Source organism: Crassostrea angulata, chromosome 8, assembly GCF_025612915.1.
Source record: "Crassostrea angulata isolate pt1a10 chromosome 8, ASM2561291v2, whole genome shotgun sequence".
Classification (NCBI taxonomy): domain Eukaryota; kingdom Metazoa; phylum Mollusca; class Bivalvia; order Ostreida; family Ostreidae; genus Magallana; species Magallana angulata.
In genome coordinates, this window is record NC_069118.1 from 10,373,784 (window position 1) to 10,392,583 (window position 18,800).

General features: G+C 33.9%; 1 protein-coding gene across 2 annotated transcripts; it reads left to right on the top strand.

Annotated features, from left to right (window-relative positions):
• The first annotated feature begins 48 nt into the window (after positions 1 to 48).
• Positions 49 to 18,693, top strand: LOC128159116 (protein pigeon-like). Of its 2 annotated transcripts, XM_052822170.1 has the most exons (32): positions 49 to 239; positions 1,563 to 1,639; positions 2,176 to 2,229; positions 2,436 to 2,505; positions 2,913 to 2,966; positions 3,334 to 3,489; positions 4,668 to 4,717; positions 5,985 to 6,167; positions 6,460 to 6,477; positions 7,493 to 7,542; positions 7,736 to 7,776; positions 8,514 to 8,644; positions 8,943 to 9,030; positions 9,616 to 9,687; positions 9,984 to 10,076; positions 10,243 to 10,416; positions 10,785 to 10,945; positions 11,842 to 11,911; positions 12,018 to 12,115; positions 12,669 to 12,899; positions 13,176 to 13,255; positions 13,583 to 13,724; positions 13,822 to 13,917; positions 14,109 to 14,197; positions 14,675 to 14,769; positions 15,185 to 15,233; positions 15,343 to 15,413; positions 15,949 to 16,010; positions 16,559 to 16,646; positions 17,519 to 17,584; positions 18,023 to 18,103; positions 18,308 to 18,693. In XM_052822170.1, exons 1-32 carry the CDS (start codon positions 134 to 136, stop codon positions 18,421 to 18,423), a joined length of 3,012 nt encoding a protein of 1,003 aa, XP_052678130.1. In that variant the 5' UTR covers positions 49 to 133; the 3' UTR covers positions 18,424 to 18,693. The 2 variants fall into 2 exon arrangements, with proteins under 2 accessions (XP_052678130.1, XP_052678131.1); XM_052822171.1 differs by lacking the exon at positions 6,460 to 6,477.
• Positions 18,694 to 18,800: the final 107 nt, after the last annotated feature.

Here is an 18,800-nt window from a genome sequence, read left to right on the forward strand (position 1 = left end):
TTGCCACGCCTCTTCCTGTCAGGGTCAGCAACGATCACGTGCGTTTGTTTACTTCCGTTTGAAACTGAAACTAAAAAGAGGTGTACTTTCTGGTACATGGTCATAAGATTAAAATGCGGATAATGTTTGATTCATGATGATAGAACTAAGAAAAGTGTGCAACATAGTGGTGGATGCCGCTGATTTTGTTGCACAGCGCCGACGCGAAAAGCGGCTGCCAGCAACAGCCAACGACACGGGTATGTGTCAAAATCAATTAAAGGATAAAAAGAGTGACCCACGCAACTTGATAATTCAGAAATTTTGTGTGTGAATCTTTTTAATCTGAATAGCAATTTTTAATGAGACAATTTGATATGTTACGTTTTACACAAATTTGTCAATGATTTTGAAGAATATTGAAATATTAAAATATGACACTTAAATTTGTAAGCCTTTAACAGGTGTGACCAATCGCCAAAATTGGATATGATAGCCCATTTGGGATATAATATTCCAAATGGAATCTAAATTTAAAGGGTTAAAAAATTAAATTTTTGATATAAATCGGCATTAAAGGGGCATGGTCACGAATTTGGTCAAAAATTATTTTTCCAATTTTAATAATGTTTATATTACTTCAGCAAGGCATTTCTAATAGGCAACCAAAATTTGAGTGCCATTCGCTTAGTTATAAGCGAGTTGAAGAGCATACAATTCTTTGCTATGTAAACAAAGGTTTTGTTTACGTTTTGAACATTGAAGTGAGAACTCCAGTTTTAGACCTCAGCCTGAAATGATTGTGGTAAATGTTAGAATCTGATTTTTAATGCCTAAAATGAATAAGAAGATAGACAAATCAGTTTGAAAAAGAACACTTACTGGTGTATTGAACTAATGTAAACAAAAACAGGGCACAAGCCTTGTACTGTTTACATGACGAAGAATTGTGAGCCCTGTATCTTGACTATAACTTTACTAATGACACTCAAATTTCATTTGGTCATGCATATTAAATGCATTTCTAAAGCATTGTAAATAATAAAAACAGAAAAATACAATTAAACCAAAATCGTGACCATGTCTCTTTAATGTATATCACAGACAACAACTTTTGGTTAGCAAGTTTTCCCATAAACCTATAAGTTAATTTGCAAGATTAATCCCCAAGAAGTTTTGGATATACTGAGGGATCAATCTCCATAATAATATGGTTACAGAAAAAGTTGTTTACCAAAAGTTGTTACATTTCGTCTATCCTAATGCGGATTTTCCTTATTTTTAACAAAATATTTTTTTTATTTTTTGCACTTAAATATATATCCCACTTGGGATATTATATCCCAAACGGGCTATTATATCCCATTTGGTCATTTGTTCTCAACCTGTTTTATCAATATACTGTTTAACAGGTGATATATTAGAAGTTATTGAATAGAGATAAATATATTAAAAAAGACTAGATGTAAATATATAAATGTGTCAGAAAATGACCATTACAAATTACTAATGTCTGACAGCAGAGGATTAAATTCAGCTCTATTCATCTGATCTATATAACTATAGTTATATCATTACTTCAGAACATCCAAGAATTTTGAACCAAGAAAAGAATGGAAACATATTGTTTACGTGGGATGATGTCACGCAAAGCAGCAAGGTAAATTGGGGGAATATTTTCTTTTTTTGTTTTGTACATTGTCATCTTTAACCTTTCCATTGTTAAGTAACTAAAAATAATAAGAGCTAGGTTTAATTGCAATTAATTATTGCCAGCCTCAATACAGAAAAACCTGCTTAGGTCCATATTAAGTTGAATGTCCTCTCGTAAGAAACATTAGGAGGTGGGGGAGTTGACCACTCTCATGAATGTTTGGTTAAAAACCAATATTTAACCTACTGAGCTAAAGGGTTGGTACAGTATGAATGTGGCTGTATTGAACCTACTGAATACTTTGTATAATTTCCACTCTAATAGACTAACAGTTACATGATTGTATACATGTTCATGTAGGCAATGTAAAAAATCTAGATTTTTTTTGTATTTCAATTCAAATTTTGAAAACACATTCAAAAATTTGTGAAACTTTACATACTGCAAATTAAAATTTACATGTACATCTGCGGATTATAACCCTCTCCAATATGGCCATTAATTTTCATTCAATGAATTTACTTTCAATGAATCTATTTCAGGGAGCAATATGTACTCATGTGGGACTGTATGACCCTATCAAGAAGAAACATGATGTAAGGAACCTTCAATTTTTCAGGTTTTTTTAAAATATTTATAAATCCATACATCAGGATTGTGTTAATGTAATGTGATAGGATGTTGTTGTCATTTATACCTACAATAACACCACTATTACTTTAAAATGCAGCCATGTCTCTCTTCGACATTAATCAATTTCTTATTTTAATCAACTGTATTAGAATCCTTTTCGATATTGTAGGTGGTATGGATTTATAATCAGAGAGTTCACATTGTGTCATGTTCTGTCAACCAAGGGAAATCACTCTTAGGTATTCAACCAAATATCAAGTAAATGTGGATTTTGTCGTCAGAAACGTTTGGTGAACTTCAGTCTAAGTAGCTAAAAAATAGGAATGTTTTATATTTTTTGTGGTTTTTAAATTTGTGGTAAAAATTGAATATGTTTTCAAATGAAATTTTTTTGCTGTTTAAAATTTTTTTTTTTATTTGATCTGCCAAAAAGCCAACAATTTAAACACACAAAAAACCTAATAATACATTGATGACAACTAATTTGGTGTTCACCTCTTCATCAGTGATCTTTGCGTATTATATTAGACTCTTTATCAAAAGAGTCAGAAAATAAACTTAAGGGCAACAAACTTAATATCTTTAAAATAACTTAGGACAAATATCTACATGTAAATATACACGAACTAAATTAATTTTCTTTCAGCTTTTACCGTATTAAACAGAGAGGACTCTCTAGCAGCTAAATTACCAGGCAAAGGTATATACAGATTATTTATTTTATAGTTTTCAAATTGTACAACGATTGACCATAAAATATATGCATTTTCAAACTTTTTATGAAGGTAAGAATTGTGAAAGCTATGGCTGGTTTCAAATTTATGGCTTTCAGAACATCTGACACTTTTACCTAATGCACTACACTGTTAGACATTAAGGCTGTGCAGGAAAAATATAATGTTTTTTTCATTCTTTTTCTCACAAGAAAAATACTTCTGTGCACAATATGGAGGTGTCTAATACCTCCTTAACAGGACTTGTGATTGAAAAGATGTACGAGAGACTTTATATCGCTGTTGGCTGTACTTGTAATTGCTAAGATAAAAGGGCACCTGTTTTCTTTGCAGACATCTACACTGTGTTCCTCGCTGAGATACAGGCCACCAGTACCAGAGTATTCTCCCTTAATTTGGAGAGACAGCAGTTCATTAAAGTACAGTTCTTGTACGACATCCAGGAATCAGATAGAGAGTCCCATCTCATCGTCATGCTCCATAGGGAATGTGAGTAATGCTGCACATAACCTTCAAGTCATTTTTATAAGGTGTTAGATCCTGCTATACTGTTAGTTATGCTTTTCGTAGAGTTTAGGTCAAGCAGCTATAAAGTGTGAGCTGTGCCTTTGTAATGTAAGTTATGCTGCACAAAGAGTTCAGGTTATATAATATATAAAGTGTAAGTTATGCTGCTGTATTGTAAGTTATGCTTCATATAGAGTTCACTAGTTCCAGTCATTTCTTTAAAATATAAACTATGCTGCTGTACTGTAAATTATGATGCACATATATGAGTTCAAGTCATCTCTTAATACCATAAGCTAAAGCTGCTATAGAATGCTATGTAAGTTATGTTGCTCTTAGAGTTTTGGTCATCTCTCTTAAATGTCATCTATGCTGCTGCACTGTAAGTTCTGCTGCAAAAAGAGTTCAGGTCATCTTCTTCAACTCATAATGATGGCCAGCTGCATTGTAAAACTACATAGAGAGTATATATTCACTGTAATGCATGCTGTAAATAGATTAATTCAAGCATGATAAATGTCACGCTGCAAAGGTAAGGTATGCTGCATATAAACTACTCAAAATTTATTCAACTGATAATGAATATGCTGAATGTAGTGTAATTTATGTGTTTCATGGAGGTACAGTACAGATAATCTTTCATATTAGATACTCTGGTTTCATTAATATTCAAGGGTATCAATTTTTGTGGATAAAGTGAAAATCACAGTTTCAATTTAAGGATACGTAAATTCGTGGCCAATGACCTCATCAATAAATTGATAGTAGAAATTGCACTTCAGTGAACATTTAATTTCATGGATAAACTTAACAACAAATCCACGAAAATTGGTATTCAGCGAATATTGATGAAACCACAATACGCCATAAGCACAGAATACATGACCTAATTATTGAATGCTGTGCTGTCATAATTACTGTATACAGGGTTATTTTTGCCCTGTGTAATATTTATTGGTTAAGAGATAGGTCAACAAATTAACATATCAGATTCTTTGAATCTACAGGTATGTTTCAATAAAATCCAAGAAAATACATTCCCATGACCATTAACGAAAGCACAGTAACTGTTATGGACACACTACATGTATCAATACTGATTGTGTAATGCTGTGATGTTTACAGTGAGTGAATTAAATTGTAACATTTTTAATTTTCAGCTGTTGGACTGTATCACATAAAGTTAGGCAGAGTAGGAGAAAAGGGAGTGGTAAGTTAATGAATTCTTTACTCAGATTTGTTGTAAGTTATGCCAAATTTCTAAAGCACCATTGTAAGAATTCAACTGCTGCAACAATAAACAAATTTATTACCATATTGAAAAGGGGATAACCTTATTTTCAAAAAGAAAGTTGTTATTCTTTTCTCAAAAATTGCAATAAAAGTAAAACAAGATATCTGCTGCATTATCATCATTGAAATGTTTTGCCAGAGAAACAAAATACCTATGTACTGAAATACATTTGCATGACCATTTGACAAAAAGAATCTTGCAGCAGTGTCTGTTGTATTTCATCTTGTTGATGCATAATTTGTATCCTTGTAACCTCACATGTGAAAGGATTGACTTATAAAACCATGATCAGGAAAGTGTTCTGGAAAAGATAATTTACAATTACATGTGCAGGACCAATTTTATTAGTCCCCTACCGGTTTCACCGGAGGGGACTATAGCTTTCCTCTGCGTCTGTCAGTCCGTCTGTCTGTCCCACTCCAGTTTTCCACACTTTTTTTTTTTATGCATTTGAGGAATAATATGAAACTTGCTGAACAGCTTCAAAATGTCAAACTACAGATCAAGTTTACACTTTTGTAGCGTCTGATTGACATATTTTCGAGAAAATTAATTTTTTATATTCCAATTTTTCAATGTTCGGGTTCGTTATCGGGTTCGGTGTGAAACTGAATAAACGAGGTCAGTATGTAGTCAGTAATAATATCATGCGTTACTTGTACCATTCCTTTTCCTGTACCATTCCTTTTATTATTTCTAACAAACAAATAAATTCTATAAAATAGTTTCAAGCATTGTGTTGTAATTTTAATCGGCAGGTTTTTTTTGTATTATTATTACAATCGGGTTCATTGTCGGGTTGGGCTGTTTAACTGTTTGGTTTGATTCGGGGTACAGAAAACGGTAAGAAATGATATTGTGCATAACAGTGCATTGTTTTCACAAATTTTTACCAGCTAATACAGAATAGACTTTGCGAAATTACAGGAGATGAAATAAAGAGTATTATTTTACCTATTTCCTATTTAATTTCTATATCAACTATATAGTTTTAATTTCCTCTGTTCTTTTATCTCTGATTAAAGCATGACATCTCGTTTACAATAGCTCTGAAATAGTTGTGTGCTTGGAAGCTTTCATAGAATAATACAAACCGGTTGGGGACGTGTATTGCTTATGCAATACTCTCAGAATGCTTGTTTTACCATGTAAATCAATCTACAATTTTAACTTTGACGTGAAGGTGATGAGAGACCAGCCGAGAACCGAGCAGCTGATCAAGCGATTCTTCTGGTGTCAGTGGGACGTGGTCCATCAACGGTTGTACTATCTACACTACGTCAAGCGTGGGGAGGGGGAGAGGGCCCGCATTGCCCCAAGTGTGTCCTGTGTGCAGTTCTACCAGAACTCGCAGCATGACAACATTGTAAGTACAGCATGACAGCATTGTTAATATTGCATGGCAACATTGTAAGTACAGCATGACAACATTGTAAGTACAGCATGACAACATTGTAAGTACAGCATGACAGCATTGTAAGTACAGCATGACAGCATTGTAAGTACAGCACAACAGCATTGTTAGCTGTAAGGCTTGGCAACATTATGTTTACAGCAAAACATCACAATATATATAAATAGCCTTGTTGGTATCAATAGCAAACAAATTATCATGTAAATTATTACAATATTGTGAGTTGAGCATGGAAACATTATAGTTACAGAATGAAAGCATTGTAAGTACAGCATAACAACATCATATTTACAGCATGACAGCATTGTAAGTAGAGCATAATTACGGAATATTAACAGCATGATAACATTGTGAGTAGCGCATAACAACATAACAGTAACAGCATGAAAACATTGTGAGTAAAGTATAACAACATAACAGCATGACAACATTGTGAGTAGAGTATAACAACATAAAAGCACGACAACATTGCGAGTAGAGCATAACAACATAACAGCATGACAACATTGTGAGTAAAGTATAACAACATAACAGCATGACAACATTGTGAGTATAGCGTAACAACATAACAGTAAAAGCATGACAACATTGTGAGTTGAGTATAACAACATAGCAGCATGACTACATTTTGAGTAGAGCATAACAATATAACAGTAAAAGCATACCAACATTGTGAGTTGAGCACAACAACATAACAGCATGATAACATTGTAAATAGAGTTTAACAACATAACAGCATGATAACATTGTGAGTAGAGTATAAGAGTATAACAGCATGACAACATTGTGAGTAAAGCATAACAACATAACAGCATGACAACATTGTGAGTAAAGCATAACAACATAACAACATGGCAACATTGTGAGTTGAGCACAACAACATAACAGCATGACAACATTGTGAGTAGAGTTTAACAACATAACAGTAACAGCATGACAACATTGTGAGTAGAGTTCAACAACATAACACGATGGCAACATTGTGAGTAAAGTGTAACAGCATGACAACATTGTGATTTGAGTATAACAACATAATAGCATGACAACATTGTAAGTATAGCGTAACAACATTGTATTACCAGTATGCATAATAATGATATTTCATATTATTGGTCTTGGAACAAAAATACTGCCATTTACATTATTTCTTTTTCAAATAACAGAAAAGGGTGGATTTTTTTAAAGGAAATCTGTAGGATCTTTGATTTAAAAAAATATCTTTTGTCTTGTTTTCTTGTGGTTTCTAGTGTTCAGGCAGAATAACTTGATTCTTTCAGTTGGATATTCCCATAGAATTTCCATTTCCTCATATCAAATCTACATCAAAGTAAGTTACAAGAACTTCAACAGAATTAATTTTATGATTCACAGTAAAAGTTGATTACTGCAGTCCAACTATTTTCACTATTACAGAGAATGTTCTTTAGAGAGCTAATGTTCTTAAATCTAATGTTTGCATTACTCAGCTATTCCATAACTCAGTTTGTTTATAAAAACAACTTGTTTTGATTTATTATTAGAGTCCAATATTCCAATGATAACTTGGACTGTGGGATACCTGGTATGTATCTATACTCAGATTATCTCTACATTAGTTGCATGTATTTATTCTTGTAATGTAGTAAGTTGAGCTCCGAAATCTCGAACACAGATATTTCGAATACAATGGATATGTCGAAGTGATTTTTAAGTCCCAACCACCTATTTTTTATGTATTTTACCCTCGATGTCTGGAAAACTTGGTTATCTCGAAGTTTTTCAAAAGCCCCATCTAGTTCAAGATAATGAAGTGTGACTGTGTATTCTTTATATTTGGTGACTTCAGTATGATGAAATGTTATTTTTGATGATTAAAAAATTGCCAAAGAGTAAAGCAACAAAACTTTCACAAAATTATAATTGCAAATAGTTTGAACTGTGAAAATTCACCAGAATATGTGCTATTCCAATCTCCTTTCTTTACTTGTAAATGCATGAATACTGGTGGATTTGTCAACATTTCCTATCAGTGAAACAACACAATTAATATTCATTTACTGTATTAATTTCAAAATGTTAGACTCTTGTCATAATGATTTAGCAACAAATGCTTTCAGTATATACATGAGGAAGTCTAGAGTTTAAGATGGACATATGTCTTACCGTGAACCCTGATATTTCACTGTCAGCTGTAAAATAACAATGTATAAATACACACATAGACTGACACTCTATTCTCCAGATGAGTTTTGAAACTTGCTAGTTCATATGTTAGGAATGGTTTTGAGATCTTAATGCATTTTATTGTATAACTCTCAGATTCGTACCTCAATATGGTTGTTCTGACTCTGGCCAATGGGACGTTCTGCATCTGTTACCAGAAGATGGAAACACCTTACACCATAGATCGGCGATCACCGGTCAAACGAAGCAAAAAATCGCCAGGACCAGTATGATTTAAATTGAATTCTTGTTTAAGTCAATATGCTATTGTTTGTTGTGGTTTTTTTTTTCATTGGAAAAATAAACTAGTTTAAAGATAATGTTTGTTTGGAACATGCATATTGCTTTAAGTTGTTAATACTTCCTTCGATCTTTGATATCTTTAATGCAGTTCAATCAAAATGATTCAATATCATATAATCAAATGAATGTAATCTTTGGTAGCTGTTTATAAATAATATGTGATATTTCTAGATTTAATAAAGTTTAACAAATTTTTAGTATCCTAGCCATTCTTTATTCCAGAATCCCTCCCCTCTCAGTGTCCATAGTTTATCCGAGTCGGATGAGGAAACTGCGGATATAAACTACTATATCTGTATGGTGCATCATGGTAAGCTACTACATGTATAAAGTGGCTCAAAATATCCATTCAGAGAGAAATTGTTCACAAGAATGTTTAATAGAAGTCTGCATGGGCTAATTGATGTGAAGGTGATGAGAAAATAATCCAGGGGGAGCGTATTGTATACAGGGTTATTTTTGCAACACCTGTTATAATCGCCCTTCCTCACTTGCAAATGGTTTCGTCCTCTCTTGAAATCGCCCAGACAAAGTTGAGTTCATTTCAAACATTGGAATTTGCCCAGTTTTAAATTTGCCATCTGACAACATGGGCACAAGGGGCAAATAAAAACAGAGGCGAATAATTTCCCTGTATACAGTTTATCTATATTCAAAACATGGTACAGTGAAACACAGTTATAGCGAACAGGCGCGCTTATTTTTAACTAACGCTTACAGCAAAGTGATTTTCATTCCCTGTGACTTTATTACACGTTTTAAACTTTTTAAACTTGACGAATATAATGAATTACGCTTATAACGAAGTAAAATTGCCTGTCCTTTGCACTTTGTTATAAGGGTGTTTTACTGTACATGTATATACATGTTCTTAGCATTTGTTTTACTTTTGCAGCCAAAACCCTCCACGGTTGTGTCACTGGTCTACCTTACTCTCGTAAATACAGACTCATTTTCTCCTGGCATGGTGAGTCAGTGGCTCTGTGGAATTTTATTTTGCATTTTTAAAAAAAAACTCGTACATGTAGCAATACAAAACTTTTAAGTGGACAATATATATACTGTACAACTAAATCTTTAAGATATTTGTAATGACTTATTGATGCATGGTCTTCACAGAATCTAAATCAAAATTCATGAGAAATATGATCAATTTTTGTAAGACTTTTTCTATATATTGAAAATGAATTACATTTTATCTGAAAAAATTTTCACCATGGCGTACTTTATCATTAAGATTAAAGTTTGTGTTTCTGAATTCAGGTGATTATTTAATGGTGATGTTACCCGGTCATTTTGTCCATCTGCTGAATGTAGGAATCGAATTCGAGCCATGCCAGCATATCCTTCTACATGGTAGGTCAAATCACTTGATAACGTAATTAAATGGTCCTATGTCTCATTATCCAACAAAATACAAACTCTTATTCAGTTACATGACTGTATTATTATTTATGAAACTATGAAATGATTTTTCAAATATTATTTGACAAAACATACATTTGTTAACCTTTATTTGTAGATCGTAGTATTGATTCAGTTCTAAGGAATGGTGACCTCAAGGTCCCAGGAAGTAGGGAGTCACATGACACTAGTCCTCCAATCATTGTTGATGTATCATTGCTGTCTGTAGCTGCTAAAAAAATGAGCTTGTCAAATACTAGTTTACATGAACTTCAAAGAGACTCACCAGCGGGTAAACTAGAATGTCCTTATAATTGACTTCATAAACTGATCTAATTTTGCTTCCGTAGATGAATAACTTTATATTGCAATAGGGTTTTTTTATTGACCACCAGATGAGCATTAATAATCATATTTGAATTGAAAAAAAATGAATAAAGCAGCAAGTTGAGCTTTTGCTTAATTGTAGTTATGATCTCTTTGACCTTAAAATGGATAAATGACCTTGAACTTTATCTGTCATTTACCTTTGACCTCAACTTTTACCAAGTATACAGTTTAAGATAAAAAGAGCAAAGAAAAGGCCAATAAAAACAAAAACCAGTTTAATCTTGTAGCATATGAAATCCATTTTTTTCTTACAATAATGTGATATTTCAGGCATCAGTTTCTATGACAACAGAACAGGTGAGGTGTGGAGGGTCCACGTTAACATGGAGATGCTGGTGCAGCTCTTCATCCACTGTTACATGTCCACCACCAGGGCGGCGCTGTTACACTACGTACTGACCAGGACCCGTGACTTCTTCCTGATCAAACAGGTCAGTTTTATGTCAGTAGAGCCATGCTTCATTATTATCATTGGTAATTTTTATCAACAAAACACTTGGTTGGAAATGGGTTTTTAAAGCATATTGAATTACATGTACATGTATACTTTAACAGTAAGGAATGCAAATAGTAAATATGCTTACTAGTATTACAAATGATTGCCAATTATAATCCTTTGCTTGGCATTTCTATACCCCCAGCAAACAAAATTTGGGGGGGGGGGGTTTATATTGGAATTACGTTGTCTGTCTGTCTAACCATCTGTCTGTGTAATCATGTCCAGTCCTTATCTTTTATATGGAGAAACATTGTATTTACCAAGTTCTTACTTCACACTAAAATTACTTATGCCCTAAAAGTATGTCATAATTTTGACCCAAGGTCATTTTGGCAAGTTCAAGGTCATTGGAAGAAAAAGTTCATAATTTATCTTCAGTCTATACCTTTCTCATGGGGAAACATTGGAATTCCTACTTCAAATAAAGAATGATCATGACCTGAGGGTGTGTTATGAACTTGTTCCCATGTCAGTTGTTCAAGTTCAAGGTCATTATTTAAAAAAATGCATAATTCCTGTTTAGGCCATATCTTGTAATGGAAAATGATTAGAAGCTAAAATTTGACTCAAAGATTGCTCGTGACCTGTAAATATGTCCAGATCTTGAGCTTTGGTCATTTATGCAAGTTCAAGGTCACTGTAAGAAAAATGTTGCATATATTACTTTCCAATAGAGAAATACTTGAGTTATTTTATATTCTTTGTGGGGGATATCATTTTTAAGCTTGCTCACAGTACATTTAATTTTAACATACAGTACTTTCACAGTATTTTGAGTACCAGTATAAACTTTCTATAAATCAATATACATATTCTTATATGTTGCAGCTGTTTGAGATGCTGAGCAATGACATTCCCAGCTGTGAGGTACCAGCACTGATGGCCGAGTTTCTCATAGGTCAGGAATTAATTTTAGAGATCCTATCAAATTCCGCATAGAGTGAATTTAAGGTGAATTTTGTGTCAGTAGTCATGGACACTGATGATTTATTTTCCTGTTTCAGCAACCACTTACTCCAGTATGAGGCGGCAGTTTGACAGAGAAATACTGAAGCTGGTCCCGTTCACAGCCTCCGACACGTTCAGAGGACAGTTTGAGAAGGTCAGAAAACCAAAATGAAAGATATAAGGCCAGTCTGTCTACAAAAATCTTTTTGTTAGACACACATAATTATGATTAAAATGTATTACATTTTGAAAACATTCACTTATGTCAATTGTGAAAGATTAAGTTTATCAATGTAAAAAGAAAAAAAGTAACTTATCCATTCATTATTGTGAAATATGTACATGTAGTATTTACTAAACATTTGAATGCAATTGATAAGGCCAAAAAAAAGTTAGATTTTCAAGGCAATAATTTCAAAAGGCAGGCAGATAAATTATTTCATTTACTTATTACAAGATTTGCATATGGATGTAACTAAATTTTCTCTTATTAACTTAATTTGAAACATTGAATATTCCTCTTTTTCAATACAACAATAAAATAAATGCAGCAGAAGTTTATGTGGTAGTGCCTGCAAAACTCAACAATAATTTTTGTTGCCATAACAATGTATAATTATGAAGGGGAGAGAAATGCAACAACATTTGATTTAATTTGGCAGTGACTGAAAAACTAATTATTTCTCTTTTATCCATGAACATTGCAGAGTTATGAAGGGGAAAGAATTGCGCGAATCTCCTACTCCCTTTTGGCCTGTGTAAACATTGCGTCTAAGTCGGCCAAGGACCGGACCCAGAAGCGGGGCAGTGTGGGCGATGACATGTGGGACATTCTGAGGCACCACCTACGCTGGATGCAGCTGGAGGAACTCCACCGGTTCTCCCACAAGTCTGTGAAATCCTTGTGTGAGACCAGAGCCAAAGACCTCAAACTGATGGTGGGTAGGGCTGATTTATCCTGATGTACTTGTACATACCTAAGGTATTTGGTGTATTGATTCCATGTTTACATTCATTCATTATGATCATATATACAGAGTGATGGGGTTAGGTATATAAAAATGATTATTAGCTAAATGATCTGGATCTGTTTGTTTTTTGGTAATATTTCTGTTGTTGGACCAGGGGACCCTGAATCGGTCCCCTATGCTGGCACGTTGATCTCTTTTTCCTTTTAAAATGAAATGACATGTTTTTCCTGGTTTTCATTACAGGGTGAATCAAGTCAAGGAACTAAGACAGAGGACCAGTTATTTTTCTCCTGTCTCCATGGACACAAATCTAGATCTAGCAGGTCAGATTACTGGTAGTGAAGATGCCATAAACATAATTATAGACTTGATATATTTGACATCTTGTCATGGCCAAAAAATGATTTTGGTAATTTGTTGAGACACATAAAAATTGTCACATTTTTGTAAAACAAAGATATCTATCGAAAACATCATACCAGGTACATGTACTTTAATTGCTGCTTCCATGATACATTTATGAAAAAATAATGTAAATGTTATTTGTAAGTGTTGTACATATAAGTCTACTATATGGTACATGTATTTCAAGAATCATTCTGATATTTCAACTTCGTCTTTCTCATGATGTTTGTATGATCTATTTTTAGATCAGTTTCCCCTGCCCCAGGCAACCCTAACTTTAGCAACAGCAGTATGAAGCGAGTGAGACCAGACTCAGTGCTAGGGACGGCTCCACCCTTCCTACAGGGGAACAGCATAGCAGAACTGTCACAGATGCCATTAGATGTGGTATTAATTCTCTGTTGTTGGTTTCTTTATACAATAAATAGCAGTCTATTAATTATTGAGGATGATATTGAGGTAGATCCTGACTTACATATTGCAGACTAAAGACTTGTTTACCAGTCACCTCTTCAAGTATCTAAGGAAAGAGGCAAGGTCAAAAGGTCAATCTGTTGCCAAGGAATACATTGCTTGCCAGGTATGTTGTATTTTGAAACTTATAATGCCTTGATACCTGAATACATGCATATATTATTCTGTACGTCTTAATAGGTGTGGTTACCATATAATTATTATCTTTCTCATTCTTTCTTACTGAAAGACTTTTAAACAAATATGCAAATGACATGATGCTCAGACATTACTGACATTGATTTTATTGATTTGCAGGTTCAGCAGTCCCGACAACTCTGTCACCTCCTGTGGAATCTTCGAGGTCCTCTGTTACCTTACACAGATCTAGATTTTCTCCCAAACCTGTAAGGAATCTGTTAGAATGTGGAACTTATAGGTCCCCTATAGCCTTATACAACTTTTTGATTTTATCCTTATCTATTAATCCTTTTTGATACTTATCTGTCCTCTTATCTGAATGAACTAAGGTCCTCTGTTATTGTATAGATTTGGATTTCCACTCTTATCAGTAGTTTGTAAACACTCAGGTCCCGTGTCATTTCATGAAAACTAAGATTCTTTCCCAGTTTTTATGTACTATTTTGAAATAATACATTAATGGAATCTTTTAAGTATTTTGAAATAAAAAATTCTCTGTTATATAGCCATTAACTTTATCATGATACATCAATACGTTGATATGATAAAGATATCTGTAAGCATGATATACCAATACATACAAATTAATGTTGGATGTCAGTGATTCTGAGATGTCCTGCCTCTATTTTTGTCGGATGTCAGGGATTCTTACTAAGTTTCTGTGATCTTTTGTTTGTTTGTAGGACTGACCCATCCTCAGATGATGAGTATGAGCTGTTCCAGCTATTTGAGAGATACTACCAAATTTGTCAGGAAATGTCATTTCCTTTGCCTCAAGGTACTTGTCAACTAACTGCCCCTTTCTTTTAACTATGTATGCCCCAATTATCTTCCATTTCAGAATTTTATTGAAAACTTGTTGCCAATAATTCTTACATGTTTTTCTATACACACTATTATGACATTTGACAAATTTTAAAAAATCTTGTAGCAGTTGAGATTCCTCTTTTCATACATCTTTGAAATGAATGAGTTTTATTAAATAATAATTAAACAATACAATTTATTACAGAAGTAGGAAAAAACTATCTACTAGATAGGCAGGAGAGCTTAAGCTTGCTTACATTTGCTTGAAAAAAAAAAATTCAGTGACAATTCAGTAATGGCCAAACACCTTAGACCACTGAGCCATGTTCTTCACAAATTCCAAATACATTTTTGTTCCATGTAACTTACTGTTTATTATTTTTTAGGATTCATATCATACTTTACAGCGCTTGGTTACCGCAATCTGAGCACAAGGTAAGACAAAGGCACTGGTCGTCCAATCAAACACTTGTTTACATAGAGTTTATGGTTTACTTTATAGTAGTTCTTAATTTTATTCAAATATTTGACCTTTTTTCTGCAGCCTGTTTCTGCAGTATGTGGACCATGGAGTACTAAATCTGACGGGGGAGTTTATGGCTCAGGTCCTGGCAGGTACAGTATATACATGCACTCACGCAATACAACTGTAACCTGTGCAAAAACTAGATCCTACTGTTGTACCTTTTACTGTAAATTCAGGAGTATTAATTTTAACTGGAATTAATGATTATCATATTTTTTACCACAAAATTACACCTCTTATGAAACAAGAATGATATGCCACCAAAATAGTCTTGAAATTTAAAATTATAAATTAATGATAAATGTTTCTGCAGTTTAATTTCATATCAATGTATTTTATCCTACGCACATTGTCTTAATACCGTAGTCCTAGATATATTTGTGGCAATGTATGTTTTTTTTTAAGTTCAAATTTGGTTTTTACTTTTCAAAAAGAGAAGCAATCAATCAAAATTTGCCGGACTGAATGTGATCAATCAAATGAAGTTTTCGGGTGTTCCTCGCCCACATGTGAACGGTTAATGTTAAGATGCTGAAAATGACAAATAGGATTACTCTGTAATGGAATTTACATCACTGTTTTAATGTCAAAGACTTATGGCTTATCTCATGTTATGTCCAACAGATGTAAGAGACACTCCAGAAGGGGTGAGGGTCAAACAACAGATCATATCCAGGCTGCCCCAGGTAACCTACTACAGTAAAACACGATTATAACGAAACGCCAGGGACGGCCGATTTTGCTTCATTATAAGGGTAATTTGTTATATCCGTCAAGTTTACAACAAGAAATATAGTCATGGGGAATGAAAATGACTTCGCTGTAAGCATCAATTCATTATTAGCGTGTTCGCTATGACGGTGTTTTACTGTATTTCTGTTTTCATTTATTTTATTTGATTGATTAACTTGTTGTATAAGGTAAATGTATTGCATTATGATATTATTCTAAGCTACTGTTATGGTATTAGGGTGGATTTGCTGTAAACAACTATAATAATTGAATTGTTTGAATTTCATGGTGGCTCAGTTTTGTGGATTTAGAGGGTATACCCCCCATCCACGAATTGACATCACAAGTATATTATGAAATGTGGTGTTTCTTGAAATATTTGTACATCAAGTGAATCCAAGAAATAATAATCCAATGAACTTTCAAAAAATTGACAATTAATCCACAAAAATTGTCCTTAAGAATCTAAATGATTCCATGCTACTTCAATGATTGTTTCCAGAACTTGGCTGAGGAGTGTTACCGAGAATGGAATCACCCGGTGTGTCAGAGGTACTTCGCTCTCAAACAGGTGTCCCAGGCCATTACTGGTAAGCTGCTCCTGAGCACCGTCTCATCTCATAAAACTGCTAATGTAAACTGAACTTCATTGTTATTCTATCCACTCTATTATCACTGTTAAAACACCTAATTTTAATATAAAATTAAGTACACACAATTACAATTGAACTTTGATATCTCAAACACTGATATCTCGAATACAATGGATATGTCAAATTTATTCGTAAGTCCCAACCACTTATATTTTAAGTATTTTACCCTTGATGTCTTGAATACTCGTAGATCTTGAAGTTTTTCAAAATTCCCATCTAGTTCAAGATAACAAAGTTTGTCTTTAATTTGAACCAAGATTCTTGTTCAGAGGTCAAGGTCATAGAAGTCTGTGAATTTTCTTTTCCCTTTGGCTCCATCTGACTCTTATTACTTCCTAGGGATGCTAATAGATGAGGAATAAATAGTGAAGTCTTGAACCAAAATTCTATATCATAGGTCAAAGGTCTTTGAAGTTACATGTATATGATCTAGATCATTGGTCAGAGCATATTTTTGCCCTCCTTTGGCCCCATCTACATGTAGCTTATACTTCACCTATGATTGCTTGTTGGAAAAGGTGCATGTCAAAGCAAGGTCAAAGCTGATATCGTTTTATGATTTTCTTCTCTCTCATATATAAAATTTGGTTCATTCTTTTTAACATAGAGTGCCCTTGAGTAAAGTGTGCAGTGACCTTGAACTAACTTTCTAAATGTTAATGTCAAACAGTCCTGTACAAGTCCTATTCATTCTAAGAGTTTTTACTAAAAGTGGGGCCCTTTGAGATTGTCAGTTTCTCACTGATATCAAACCCACTAATATTTTGATAGAGTGATGATTTTGAGTTTTGATGTTTTTACATTTCCAGATAGCAGCAATCAACAGGAGTCCAAGAGGAGTCTGTCAGATCTGTCGTACATGGCTAGAGACCGATGTGAGTGACTGATTCAATAAGTAGTGCCAGTGTTGTTGTGACTCTTTAAACAAAAGAAAACTTTGTCAATATTTGTTCCCTAATTTAAGATTGAAATAAGCTGAAAAATTTGTGTTAAGCTTCAAGAAAGATAAGAGATATATGCCAATTTGTAACTAATCAGGTACGGACAATCATCTTAAACCATCCCAGAAATGGAAGGATTGAATTTAATCACTCTTTTCTAAGAAAAGATATGACTGAAGTCATTTTCATAGACTTGTTTGCATATAAAGAGATCTACAATAGTGAGCGCTGTTTTTAATTTAAAAGCGGAGAGCACCATCTCCAGTACCCTGTCAGAGACCCCCCCCCCCCCCCCACCCCCCCCCCCCCCCCCCCATTATAGATCTCTTACACTGTACTTGATTAGTGAGCTCTGTTTTTTTATCTTTACAGCGGAGAGCTCGATCTCCGGTAACCTGTCGGAGACCTCCTTCCCCCCTCTGTCTTCCTTCTTACATTACTTGGAGAAGATGGGTAAGCTAGGATTTGTGAACTATATTATCAAATATCACATAATACTGTACACATTTTTTTGTTTATATTGGTATACTTTTATTCAAAGTTTTGTGAATAATTATTATCTCCTTTTTTTTCTATGTACTTAGTGTAACACTTCTCTTCTCTTATCTCCCTCAGCAGATCTGAGATTATTTATTCACATTTAAATTTCCTTTTCAGACTCATCCAAACGGAGCAGCTCCCAGAATCCTCTGGACATCAGCTTCCTGGCAGACGTGGCTTTGTATCACACGAAGAAGGAGAATAAGTACGACATGTCCACGGTCAACTTCTAGTGCCACACTCAGCTACCCCCGACCCACCTCCTTCCAATAATGGTCCCTCCAGTTGGCAAGCATTTAATTGATCAGTTATGTATCTTCGTATAACATTTCAAAGACAATTTTTCTGCAAGAATAATGGACTTTTTATGAAGTTTGTGCCAATTTATTTTTGTTGTCGCTAACAATATCAATCCCATGAAAGCCCAGTGTCTGTGATACTTTGAATGAATTGTTTAAATTATACTAAGGGAATCTGTGCAATATAATAAAGATTTGTTTTCATCTTTGTGTTTGCTTTTTGTTTTGTCTATGCACGGAGAAGACAATTAGGATTTGCTCTATTGATCTTGCAAAGCCTTTTTGTCTAGTAATTTCAAAAGCAAAATGGT